Genomic DNA, 14,237 nt, shown 5'->3' on the forward strand with positions numbered 1-14,237 from the left:
GTTTCATTGATCTTTTTGTTTAGTTTTATACCATTACTACTCTCTCTTGACTATTGTAGCTTTATAAACTTATGTTGAAATCAGGAATAGTTACTATTCCAACTTTGTTTTTTACAAAGTTGTTTAATATATTGTAGGACTTTAGCATTTACATGCATGAGTTTGTTAATTTCCACAAAAAAGTACATTAAAATTTGATTGACACTGCAATGAATCAAACATCAACTTGAGGGGAACTGACAACCATGAACATAATATATCTTCCAATGTACTTAGTTCTCTGATTTCTGTTGGCAATGTTTAATTGTTCTCAGGGTACAGGTTCTTCGCATATTTTTTTCCAGATTTATCCCTAAGTGTTTCATACTTACAATGTCATTATAAATAATGTATTTATTTTTAGTTTTCAACTGTTTGCTGTTAGTATACAACAATATGTTTGTTGTATATTGATCTTTCATCCTGCAAGCTTGCCGACATCACTTATTCTAGTAACTTTTTGGTAATTTCCTTCTTTCCTTTTTTTTTAAAGTATATTTTATTGATTATGCTATTATAGTTTTCCCAACTTGTCCCCCTATATCTCCCCTCCGTCCTGCACCCCTCCAACCCTCCAGCATTCTCCCCTTTAGTTCATGTCCATGGGTTATACATATAAGTTCTTTTGAGTTCTGTTTCCTATATCATTTTTGACCTCTCCCCGTCTATTTTATACCTACCAATTATGCTTCTTCTTCTCTGTACCTTCCCCCCCATTCCTCCCCTCCCCCTCCCCACTGAAATCTCTCCATGTGATCTCCATTTCTCTGATTCTGTTCCTGTTCTAGTTGTTTGCTTAGTTTTTTTATTTTCATTGTTTGTCTTTTCTTTTAGGTTAATTTGTTGATAGTTGTGAGTTTGTTGTCATTTTACTGTTCATATTTTTTATCTTCTTTTTCTTAGATAAGTCCCTTTAACATTTCATATAATAAGAGCTTGGTGATGATGAATTCCTTTAACGTGACCTTATCTGAGAAGCACTTTATCTGCCCTTCCATTCTAAACGAAAGCTTTTCTGGATAGAGTAATCTTGGATGTAGGTCCTTGCCTTTCATGCCTTAAACTACTTCTTTCCAGCCCCTTCTTGCCAGTTTCTTTTGAGAAATCAGCAGGTAGCCTTATGGGCACTCCTTTGTAGGTAACTCTCTCCTTTCTTGCTGCTTTTAAGATTCTCTCTTTATCTTTAATCTTGGGTAACCTAATGATGATGTATCTTGGTGTGCTCCTCTTGGGTCCAACTTGTTTGGGACTCTCTGGGCTTCCTGGAAGGCTATTTCCTTTACCAGATTGGAGAAATTTTCCTCCATTTTTTGTTCAAATAAGTTTTCAAATTCTTGCTGTTGTTCTTCTCCTTCTGACACCCCTATAATTCAGATATTGGAACGTTTAAAGTTGTCCCAGAGGTTCCTAGGCTTCTCTTCATTTTTTTGAATTCTTGTTTCTTCACTCTATTCCAATTGGATGTTTATTTCTTCCATTTGCTCCAAGTCATCGATTTGAGTCCTGGCTTCCTTCCTGTCACTGTTGGTTCCCTGAATATTTTGCTTTATTTCACTTTGGGTATCTTTCATTTTCTGACCAAGCTCAGTCAGTTCTGTGAGCATTTTGGTTACCAGGGCTTTAAACTCTCCATCAGATAGGTTGCCTATCTCCTCATCACTTAGCTCTCTTTCTACAGTTTTGCTCAGTTATTTCATTTGGGCCCTATTTCTTTGTCTCGGCACACCTGTTAAGTTGTAAAGGGGTGGGGCCTTAGGTGTTCACCAGGGCAGGGCAATCCTCCTGGATGCACTGTGGTGCTGCCGGTCTGGTTGACTGTTTAATTACTTGGTTGTCAGAGTTCCATGCAGTTTGATTTTCTGGCAATTCTGGTTGCTTATTAATTTTAGATAGGTAGTCTTCCTCCTTTTGGTTGTGCGAGGAAGTGAAGGGTTTCTAGCTACTCCTCCATCTTGGCTGGAACTCACATTTATCAGTAGATTTCATTAGATATTCTACACAGACATTCATGCTGCCCTTTTTTATAATTTGGATGCCTTTTCCTTCTTTTTAATGCTTTATTGCACTGGCTAGAACTTTCAGTAAAAATGCCGAGAAAAAGTAGTAGGAGCCAACGAGGTTTAGAACTGTGTTCATGGAAAGGTTCTGAAGTACAAGTTTAATGTGTGTATGCCTATTTCTTCTTCAGTGAGCTTTAGTAGTTTATGTCTTTCAAGGAATGTGTCCATTTTACCCGAGTTGTTAGATTTATTGGTATAAAGTTTTCCACAATATTTCTCAATTCTCCTACTATCTATAGAATCAGCAGTGATGTCATTTATTTTCATTCCTGACATTGAAGATTTGTCTTCTTTCTTTTCTTTCCTGCTCTTTCTGAATAAAGGTCTATCAATTTTATTGGTCTTCTCAAAGAACTAGGTTTTGGTTTCATTAATTTTCTGTATTGATTTTCGGGGCATACAAATTTTTAGAATTATGAGATACTTCAAACACACAGAAAATGCTGAGACTACTATAGTACATACCTACTCCCTAGATTTTTAAATGTTAACATTGTTATTCCAGAAACTTTACAACTAAAGTCTCTTTTTCTAGCTACTCATCAATATTAAAATCAACTTCCCTTTCCTGTCACGGGTTACTTCCCCTGACCACTATGCTGACACCAGTGTTTATTGTTATTTGTTCTGAATTGTAAACACCGTAGCTCTTTGTACTCATTAGAAGTATGTGGTACTACTGCTTTGGGAGTTTTAAAATTTAGAAACATGATGGAGAGTCATGCAGTTCTTATTCACATGTTTCACCTACGTCATCGTAGGCTACTGTAATAATATACTACAGTTCACTTATCCAGGTTTCTTTTTATCAATACAGATTTATTTGGTTTTCAATTTTCCCATGTCTGATCATATAAATACATATATTAAAAATTCTATAGAATCTAAAAAAGTAATTTCTTGGTTATGGGCATCCTCAGTTTTAGTGGAAATTACGTAATTGTTCTTCAGAGTAGTTGTACCGATTTATACTGGCATCATATATATCTGCAAGTATGAGAGGTCTCCTTTTGCCACTTGGTATGTCTGACTTCTAAATGTTTCCCAACTGGTAACCATGAAATTGTGTCTTAGACTGATCTCACTGGCTACTAATGAGCTAGAGCAAAGGTTCACATGTTTACTGGCCATTTATGTATTCTCTCTGGTGAGTTGTCTATTCATCTTGTTTTCCCATTTCTTTTCCTACTGGTTACCTTTTTCTTATAGATTTGAATAAGTTTTTAATCATTTCTAAGTTTTGTTGTTTATATGCACATATCTTCTCCCAATCAATAGCTTTTTTTTTTAATTTACTCAAAGGTATCTTTAGTGGTTGACAGCTTTTAAAAAAAACTTTGTATTTATCAGTCCTTCCTAGTCTGTCCTGGCTCTTTACTATTCTGAATAAACTTTAGGACCATCCTGTCAAGTTAAGTGAGAACTCTATTGGGATTCTAACTAAAAACAGGTGACTTCATGAATTAATATGGGGGAAACCACCATCTTCCTGATTAAGTATCCTTTTAAAACGTTGTAAGTCTATCGTGTTTTCTATTTATTCTTGAATTAATATTGGTTAATTTATATCTTTTTTAAATATATTTATTGATTATGCTGTTACAGTTGTCCCATTCCCCCCACAACTCCACTCCATCCTGTCCACCCCCTCCCTCCCACATTCCCCCCCTATAGTTCATGTCCATGGGTCATACTTATAAGTTCTTTGGCTTCTACATTTCCTACACTATTCTTACCCTCCCCCTGTCTATTTTCTACCTACCATTTATGCTACTTATTCTCTGTACCTTTCCCCCCTCTCCCCCTCCCACTCCCCTACTGACAACCCTCCCTGTGATCTCCATTTCTGTGGTTCTGTTTCTGTTCTAGTTGTTTGCTTAGTTTTCTTTTGTTTTGGTTTTAGGTGTGGTTGTTAATAACTGTGAGTTTGCTGTCATTTTTACTGTTCATATTTTTTATCTTCTTTTTCTTAGGTAACTCCCTTTAACATTTCATATAATAAGGGCTTGGTGATGATGAACTTCTTTAACTGGACCTTATCTGAGATGCACTTTATCTTCCCTTCCATTCTAAATGATAGCTTTGCTGGATACAGTAATCTTGGATGTAGGTCCTTGCGTTTAATCTTGGGTAATGGAATTATGATGTGCCTTGGTGTGTTCCTCCTTGGGTGTAGCTTCTTTGGGACTCTCTGAGCTTCCTGGACTTCCTGGAAGTCTGTTTCCTTTGCCAGATGAGGGAAGTTCTCCTTCATTATTTGTTCAAATAAGTTTTCAATTTTTTGTTCTTCCTCTTCTCCTGGCACCCCTATAATTCGGATGTTGGAACGTTTCAAGATGTCCTGGAGGTTCCTAAGCCTCTCCTCATTTTTCTGAATTCTTGTTTCTTCATTCTTTTCTGGTTGGATGTTCCTTTCTTCCTTCTGTTCCACACTATTGATTTGAGTCCCAGTTTCCTTCGCATCACTATTGGTTCCCTGCACATTTTCCTTTGTTTCTCTTAGCATAGGCTTCATTTTTTCATCTACTTTTCGAACAGATTCAACCAATTCTGTGAGCATATTGATAACCAGTGCTTTGAACTGTGCATCCCATAGGTTGGCTATCTCTTCCTCACTTAGTTGTATTTTTTCTGGAGCTTTGAAGTGTTCTGTCATTTGGGCCATTTTTTTTTTCTTTTTTTTGTCTCGGCGCGTCTGTTACTTTAAGAGGTGGAGCCTTAGGTGTTCACGGGGCGGGGTAACGCTGGTTGCTGTGCTGTGACGCTGTACGTGGGGGAGGGGCCTAGAGGGAGCAATGGCGCCCGCTTCACTCTCCTCCGGATTTCAATCTTTCACTCCGATACCCACAATCAAACTGTACCCCTCTGGTGCTGGTTCCCGAGTGGGTGGGCTTGTGCACGTTCTAGGCCCCTGTGGGTCTCTCCAACGACCTCTCCCGTGAGGCTGGGAGTCTCTCCTGCTGCTGCCCCAACCCCCACGGGCATTTCCAATCAAAGGTTTGAGGCTTTATTTCCCCAAGCTGTAGCCCTGGGTTGCGAGGTCTGCTTCGCTCCCTGCCGTTTGTCCGGTTTATCTATGTTCGAATGTGGGGCTGAGGTGTGCTACCCGCACTCTGCCTGCCCCGCTCTCCGCCACTCCAAGTCCGGCCCTCTGGGTTTATCTGTGCGAATGTGGGACCGCAGGGTCTGCTAGTGGTCAGACTGCCTGCCCCATTCGTCCCACACTCCCAACAGTCTCGGTCCTGCCACAGCCACTGGAGTCCTCTCCACCCAGGTGCCCGTCTCCGCCCCTCCTACCGGTCTAGATGAATGTTTATTTTTTATTTCCTTGGTGTCGGACCCCCTTGCTGTTGGATTCTCTGTCAGTTCTGGTTGTGCGAGGAGGCGCAGTGTGTCTACCTACGCCGCCATCTTGGTTCTCCGGTTAATTTATATCTTGAACAAAATTGGTAATTCACCTGTGTTTAGAAAGGTATTCTCCCCCAAAATCTCATCCTACTTCCCTCTGATTGTGTCTGTAATTATGTTTTCATTTGAATTCTTAATATTTTTATTTGTGCCTTCTCTATTTCATTTCCTCATCCTTCAATAGGTATGTCTATTTCCTGTCATAAAAAAGAAACCTAGCTTTTGCTTTAATTAATCCTTGCCATTATTTCTTTGCCTTTTATTTCATCAAATATGCTCTGCTCTTTGTAATTTTCTTTTGTATAATGTAGAGACAGGAAAACATAACTGTTGAGTTTACTGTTTAGCCTCTACATTTTCTTTCTTCATGCTGTTATGTACATTTAATTTCTCTCAAAAACTATTTTTGCTGCACTGCACAAGTTTTGACATACAGTGATTTAGTTGTCATTCACTTTAAATATTTTACAACTTGTTATAATTCTTTTTTTGATGCATGAGTTAATTAGAAGTGTTTTCAGTCCCTGAACATGCCGATTTGGAATTTTCTCTTTTAATTGCTCCATAACCGATTGGTAACTTGATCTCATTACTCATGTGGTCCCTATGACAACAACTCTGGCATTTTTTTGCAACTCTCTTTGTGGCCTAATATATCCTCAATTTCTGTATGTGTCCAAGTGTACAAGAACAAAAGTATGTATTTGTTCTCCAATTATATCCGTCTAGTCTATTAGATTAGCTTATAAATTTTCTTTCAATTTTATCAACACATTCAAAGTAACATTTACATATAGGTAAAGAATCCTGAAAGTAGTATGTTAAACCCATTAGTCAAATCAATTGTCATTTAAGTATCAACTGATATTAGATCTGAAAGGCAAATCACATCATGTGTATGTCCACATGCACACTCACGTGTGCAGACAAACACACAAACCCGTACTCTTTGTTCCCTATAAACGCTCTGAACCTTACTCCCTGAAATAAAGCTCCAATTATTAGTCACATAGTCCTAAAAAACTGAGAAAGAGTCCCATATTCTTTGGCTATCAACTTAGGTAAAGGTTAAGAAAATGATGCAATATCCACAAATCGTAACTGGGTGGTCCTGTGGTCGAGCCATCAGAACGAACTCCTGCTGACAGTGGCCACGTGCTGCAGCGCAGACGCCCAGAGTGACCGGGCGCTGCGGTCCTCCGCCTCTTAGGGATCCTGGTGCGCTGAGATCTATGTAGCCAGCTCTGTTTTCGACACAGCCATGCCCTTCATAACTGTATATAAATTCAAGCATCTATACTCATAAAACCCAAAACACCTTTTAATCATTTCAATTCTCCTTATCTTCTTCAGATCTACTATCCTTCTTATGTTCTCTGCCCTAGGTATAACAAATTATTTCTGTAGATACTTTCTATTTTGTTTCTAAAATGCTTCCAAATAATAAGCAGCAGGATGTTGGCATTTATTTTCTTTTTCTTTGTTACAGTAACAATATTTTTCCTAATTGATCTGTACATATTGTTGAGTGACTACTTAAATTATTTTTTGGTCTCAATGCCACACTTCATTTTGTTTTGATCAAGATATGTTCAGCAATATATGCTTCCTGCAACAGTGCTGCTAATCACTCAAAAGTTTAGTCCATTTCTTTTTTTTTAATGTATCTTTAAAGTATGTGTTCACAAAAGCAGTTACTTTATCTGAAAAACTCTCACGTAATCAACTCATCCTGCCAAAATACACCTAGAAAGTGAAAACTATTACTATCTGGACTTGTTTTAACCATACTTCAGACTCATTTAACAATACAGCCACCTCAAGATGAGATTGCTTGTTGATTCACTTGTTAGAATGAATTTACTTCTTCTGAGTCTATGAATAAACCCTGGGGTTATGGTTGGTTTCCATACAAGCTCAGGACTGATGTGGTCTGAATGCCGTTAAGTTTGATGGATGACTTCAACATCTGAAGTTTATTCTGAGTGCCCAAAGAACAAACTGGCAGTGCTTTGGCACTAGTGCGTTGCTCAGTATACAGCAAAACAGGGGGACCTGGGAACATATACTTAGATAATTCAGATTCAAACATCCCAATGTGGTTTAAAGAGATCAAATGCCAAGTCAAAAGAATGTTTTGATTTTTAAGAATTTCATTATGGCACGGTGATATAATCTTCAGGAGAAAGTGTTGCCTAATCTGGCCACCTGAATCAGAAGGCTGCTAAAGTGCAATTGTTTGACTTACAAATTTTTAATGGTGAAATCCCACCTATGTTAAGTTCCATCAGAATTGGTGAAGAAGGACGGCTTTCGCTACATTTTGTTTTTCTAGTGTAGTATTTGCAGCAAAAAATCCGCATAGCACTTTCTTCATTATTATGGAAAGCACAACAAAGTTACCACACCACGTAATTAAATCTGGATGTTAATATTTCTGAATTCTAATCTTGGTCCCCAAATCTATCTATCTAGATCATATCCACGTGCTCCAATTTTTTTTCCAAACAGGACCGTTTCCTTAGTAATATGACAGGAAACAATTAAAAAACAGAATGTAAAATAGAAACTTTAATCTTGAAGCTAATTTCAAGACAAATATCTATTATGCCTATTATTTATAAATCCAAAACTAAAATAAATGAAATAGGCTTAATCTTAATTGGTGAGACTACTTGGGTAAAGATAAAAAAAATTTTGTTTTTCTATATTTCCTTAAAGAACTAATAGTAGGTATTGATGAGAACTAAAATCAGAATGTAATCTGCATAGATACAAAGTTGAAAACTTGAAGAAAATAAACCATATGGTGGTCTACTTTACTAAAATGCTTTCTCTGCATCTTCCCTCACCTCGCTGTAGCCCCTTCTCAGCAATACAGCTGGAGTGTCTTGTTAAAATCTAAGTCAGATCATATCACTCATTTTGCTCAAAACCCTCCAATGGTTTTCAATCTCATTCGGAATGAGAAACGAAATTCTTAAAAGAGTCTTTACAGACAATATTACAGGATCTTTCATAACACTGCACTTTGCCTCCATTTCCAACCCCCAGGGCCAAACATTTGCGATCTCATCTCCTCCTCTGTCCCCTAGACTCTCTCGATGCTACCAGGCACCGTGGTTCCTTGAGTATTTCTAGAAAATCTCAGGCGTCCTCTTGCCTCATGGCCTTTGGGACTGTGGCCTGGAATGCTCTTCCTTCTGAAAGACACTTGGCTCACTCTCTTACCTTCTAAGAATCGTGATGTGACTCATGGCAGTCCTCTCCCCAGTGTGGCTGTCCCTGACTACGTTTTTTTTTTTTTTTTTTCCATAACAACAATGCCCTTCCCACTCCTGGCACTTTACCCCTCCTCCCTGCTCAATTTTCATCACAGCATTTATCACTTTCTGAGACACTGTGCATTTTACTGTGTATTTAATTATTATCCATCTCCCCAACTAGCTATACCAGGGCAGAGGATTTTATATCTTTTTTTTAATACAACATCCCTAGCACCTAGAGTCTGTCCACACATAGCAGGCACTAATTACAAAGTTGATAAATAAGTGGAAAAAAAATTCAAAGCAGCTATAGTGCGGAAACATGTTTGTTGTTCCTAAAATAAACATCTGAATTCGTTAGTTTCCTACCTAATAATCTTTTTTAAAACTTAATTTACAAATGGTACTTCTTGCCTAAGCTCATTCCTGAAACACTTTATATAGCAATATTACTTGATTAGCTGAATATGATTTTTCTTATTTAGTAGTATCAAATACAGCCCTAATTTACTAATAAATTCATTTGTTTCTAGGCAGCAAGTCAGTAGGACATGTAAAAATCCCAGAATATCTTCTTAGCCAGGAGATGGACTTTTTGGAGACAGCTGAACTAAATGCAAGAACATCTCATTTGTTTCACTTCCCTTCAGCCAAATGCACCTGTATTAGCAGCCACCTGCGCAGTAGCCACCGAATGGTGGGAACTCATGAGAACACAAAAGCACAGAGGAGAACAAATGCATAAACCATACATGGGTCATGTTAGGAAAACCAGCATCATGTGAAACTACTTAAGTGATTCATGTCCTTAGAAAATTAAAGTATTCAATGAAAAGCTTTTTGATTTAAATTCCCTGGATTAAAAAAATAGATTTTAATGTTATTTTTTAACTTTATGATTCCCAAAAGCCCTGATACATGTTGCTGCTAGATTTTTCAGAAATTCTGCTAGATTTCCTTGTGACATTTATAAGATTAAAGGACATTTCCCCCTTACCGACTGAACCAATGCTCTTGCTTCCTCCGGAGTGCAATGGAAAGGACTATCGCACACCTGCACGTTTGTGCTGCAAATGAACAGACAGTGTTATTATTTCACCGGTTAAAAAGGGGCGGTTATCAAAAACAAAGTCAACTCCAAATGCTCCACACTGACAGCATGATTCTAGCTAGTGAAAAGGAGCTGAACGAATATAAATTAGGAAAACTGAGATTTTTGTATTTTCTTTCAGGCAAGGTTACGAGTATACAAGTGTTCAATAGCACTGCACTCTCCAGACTTAAAAAAAAAAAAAGTAAGCAAATCTAAATAATATCCTAGTGTATATAAAAGACTAAACTAAAACTATACTTCACCTGTACTGAAGAAAAGAAAAAAATCTGACCTGCAAAATGACAACTCTTAAGGAAAAATTCTCCTCCAAGTGAGATGATAAACATTGTAACTGGCTACTGAAAGACATTGTGGAATCTCCTTCTCAGGTACAGAAGATTAAGCTAAGAGTGGTGAAAGAAAGCCATGTGAATATGAAAACCCGGTTTTCTTACAAGTAAGAAAGTTCAGTAAGGCAACAGACAGCAGCTCCTTCCATGATCTACAAGGCTCTTTAAAGTCGAAAGCTCTCCGCCCAGTGGGGAACAGCCGCTATCTGTACAAGCTTGCCACCCACTACCTATTACCTACTTTCTAGGTAGGAAAGGTATCGTTCCTCCAAATATAAATTTCATCAAAGAAAACAGCAGATTAAAATAGATACAGAAAGAGGTGGTAAGAAGAGGCTTAAAGCACAATAAACTTTTAAAATAGAAGGGAATAGCCCTGGCTGGTGTAGCTCAGTGGACTGATTGCCGGCCTGCTAAACACAGGGTCGCTGGTTCGATTCCCAGTCAGGGCACATGCCCAGGTTTCTGGCCAGGTCCCCAGTAGGGAGCATGTGAGAGACTACCACACATTGATGTTTTTCTCCCTCTCTTTCTCCCTCTTTTCCCCTCTGCCTAAAAATAAGATAAATGAAATCTTTAAAAAAATAAAATTAATAAAATAGAAGGGAAAAATGATTAGCAGATTCCTAAAGGAAATAAATAATAAATGAAACACAAACATAGACACGTTTGCCCTCAAGTGAGTCTATGGGATATACATTAGCATATTAAGTTTTCCAATGGTTTGTGAAATATGTTGGGATATATATGATAAGAAGATCTGTTTATTGTCTTTGTAACTACATCTGTCTACGATTAGACATTGGGTATTTAACAATTATAGTAACTGGTCAGTTTTCTTTCTACCCAGACTCAACAGGTAGAATTGATTTCCACTCTTGACATGAATAAAATTGATGAAAGTTGGCATTATCATCTTTAAGACTGAACTATTTTTTATTCTCTTATGTATATCCTATGTTGAACTAAAAATTGAAAAAAGTAAAGCCTTATAAGTCAGATGATTCCCTAATGAAAGTCAAAACAAAATTTAAAAAGAACACGGCAAAAAGAAAACACAGTGTATAGCAAATTTACTATATACAACGTTTTTAACCTTAAAACTAAAACATATCCAGATGCTGGGGCTATAATACTGAACCACAGAGCCCCCATGGAGCTTGCAATGTTGAGGGTTCATTTTAGCTCCCATACCTGACCATGCCTACAAGCAAAGAGGCAGAACACTCATTTAAAGGAAAGATGACTAAATTCACGGTGTCTACTTCAAATGAGATTAAACATGACTAAGGAGAAGGTGCTGCTTTCCTTTTTATAATAAGATACCAAATACTCTGTTGTAAATTTATAACCATTACATAGTCCATACACAATCTTGCCCACCAAAATAAGCAGGCACGGCATCAGAGCAATACATGGGCAATACCGGAAATGCTGTGCACAACTGTAACTGCATGTACAAATCATACAGCATATTAATAGAAGCACAACAGTGCAAAAGTAATTGGTTAAGTAAAAAGAAATAGGAAATTACTTGCAAATAATAAACAGATAAAAGATGAAACTGATGACCAGCAATATAGAACTTTAATAAAGAGAAATTATTTTTTTCAAGATAATCTCAAATCAGACAAAGGCTCAGGCTCGTGAGAATTCCAAAGACAGTGTCCAGGATATAGATTACCCAGGCTTTTCATTCTACGTTAAAGTAGTCAAGAAAAAAGGAGAGGGAAAGGAGAGAGGGAGAGAGAGGGAGGGAGAGAGGAGTGATAATAATTTTAGACTGTAACTCCCAGAGCTCGTAGAAGTGACACTGAAGAAAACCTATACAAAGGTAAAAGAATTGGAGCTATCTGTATACAACCAAATCCATCTTCTTCCAAAGTTTAAGACTTAAATAATTTGGAGATATATGTGTGTGTGTGTGTCTGTGTGTATGAATATATATATTTTTATGTGTATGGATAAATATATATTTTATATACATAAATATATATATACTTTATATATAATATATAAATCTTTTGAGAAATGATACCATGTCAATTACTAGTTTCATGATGCCTAGCACTTAGTAATGTCTTCCAAACAGGTGCTTTATATGTATTTTTAAGTTAAAAAAAAAGATAATTACAATTCTCTTTTTAAAAAATCAGATCTGAATATTATTATATTGCTGTTTAGTGACAATTAATAATAAAATTACATTATGTAGAAAAGACAAATTCTTACCAATTTATAGCCCCTCTATCACACTTCTTCATAAGCAACGCTTTCCAACATTCATGAGCAGATTTTATAACCTCAAGAGCAAAAGCCTAGTTCCAAACAAACAAACAGATATAGCACTCATTACACTAACATAGTATATAGTGATATTACACTCACTGTAAGAACACGAACTGTGGAGTCAAGCAAACCTGAGTATAAATTCTGGCTTCCTCATTTAGCAGCTGTTTGACTTTAGGCAAGTTACTTGATCTCACTAAAAACTCTCTTCCTCTACAAAATGGAGGGCAGGGGGGACACTCGGGGTCGGGGGCTGGCAAGCGAGGGCCTGTTGGCCCAATCCAGCCTGCCAGTGGTTTTTGTAAATGAATTTTATTGAACACAGTTTTGTATTTATTTTTTTCATCTTTATACTTAATAATCTTATTCAAAGTCCTCAAACTCTTGAAGATTCTTTTAATATGCCTTTTAAAAACTACAGGGTCCAGCAATAAATTCTTGTATATCAAAATACTTATTGTAAACTTTAGTTTTCATTAATATGGCTTGCTTACAAGCCATAATTTACTTATTAGCACCCATTAAATGTTGGTTTACAATGCATAATTCATATAGTGGTAATAACCTTTAAAAACTACCCCATGTTTCACACTTTAACTCTTTGGACTATTTTCTCCACTTATGTCATTTTAGGGACCCTTTATGGTATTCTAATAGAAAAATCCTATGCCAGAAAGGTAACTCAAGTACTTTCTTAAATTAGCAGTTTAATTCAGTCACGGCAGATAGTACAACGGAGATAAGCTTCGATCAATTTACACTGAGGATAAGTAACTGTCTCCTCTCCAGAATAGTAAATAGAAGGTTTCCCTTCATAGAGAATTTGACAAATTAGACTCATCATGAAAATCATTCATTTTCTGAAATGAAAGAGATATTGATTGATAAATAGATGGATATAGGACTGCCGGCCAAGATGGAGGCGTAGGTAGACACACTGCGCCTCCTCGCACAACCAAAAGAAGGACAACAACAAATTTAAAAACAAAAAACAACCAGAACTGACAGAAAATCGAACTGCATGGAAGTCCCACAATCAAGGAGTTAAAGAAGACACATTCATCCAGGCCGGTAAGAGGGGCAGAGGCGGGCAGCTGGGCGGAGAGGACTCGCAGCAAGGCGGCAGCTGGCGGACCTGGAGAGGCAGCAGCTGGCACAGCGGCGGTCCTGCATTCATGTGCAGATAAACCGGGAGGAACTGGGAAGCGAAACGGACCGCACAACCCAGGGCTCCAGCACAAGGAAAAAAAGCCTCAAACCTCTGATTGAAAATACCTGTGGGGGTTGAGGTGGCAGTGGGAGAAACTCCCAGCCTCACAGGAGAGTTGGTTGGAGAGACCAACAGGGGCCTAGAGTGTGCACAAGCCCACCCACTCGGGAATCTGTGCCAGAGGGGCCCAATTTGCTTGTGGGTAGTGGGGGAAGTGACTGAAAGCCGGCAGAGAGTGGAGCAAGTGCCATTGCTCCCTCTTAGACCCCTTCCCCCACATACACTGTCACAACCCAAAGATGTGGGTTGCCCTGCCCTGGTGAACACCTAAGGCTCTGCCACTTACTATGTAACAGGAGTACGGAGACCAAAAAAAAAAAAAAAAAAATGGCCCAAATGAAAGAACACATCAAAGCTCCAGAAAAATACAACTAAGCAACGAAGAGATAGCTAACCTATCAGATGCAAAGTTCTAAACACTGGTAATCAGGATGCTCACAGAATTGGTTGAATCTGGTCACA

At 37.8% G+C, this 14,237-nt stretch overlaps 1 protein-coding gene across 2 annotated transcripts in view; it reads right to left on the reverse strand.

Annotated features, from left to right (window-relative positions):
- Positions 1 to 14,237, reverse strand: part of PPA2 (inorganic pyrophosphatase 2) — an 82,497-nt gene that overhangs the window by 9,893 nt on the left and 58,367 nt on the right. For both annotated transcript variants that reach the window (XM_053923039.1, XM_053923038.1), the window contains exons 8-9: positions 12,449 to 12,534; positions 9,771 to 9,840 (exon numbers count right to left, since the gene is read on the reverse strand). In XM_053923039.1, coding sequence (XP_053779014.1) covers positions 9,771 to 9,840; positions 12,449 to 12,534 — 156 coding nt within the window. The remainder of the gene's footprint in view (positions 1 to 9,770; positions 9,841 to 12,448; positions 12,535 to 14,237) is intronic.

The sequence above is a fragment of the Desmodus rotundus genome, chromosome 4 (assembly GCF_022682495.2).
Source record: "Desmodus rotundus isolate HL8 chromosome 4, HLdesRot8A.1, whole genome shotgun sequence".
In the NCBI taxonomy this organism is placed as follows: Eukaryota; Metazoa; Chordata; class Mammalia; order Chiroptera; family Phyllostomidae; genus Desmodus; species Desmodus rotundus.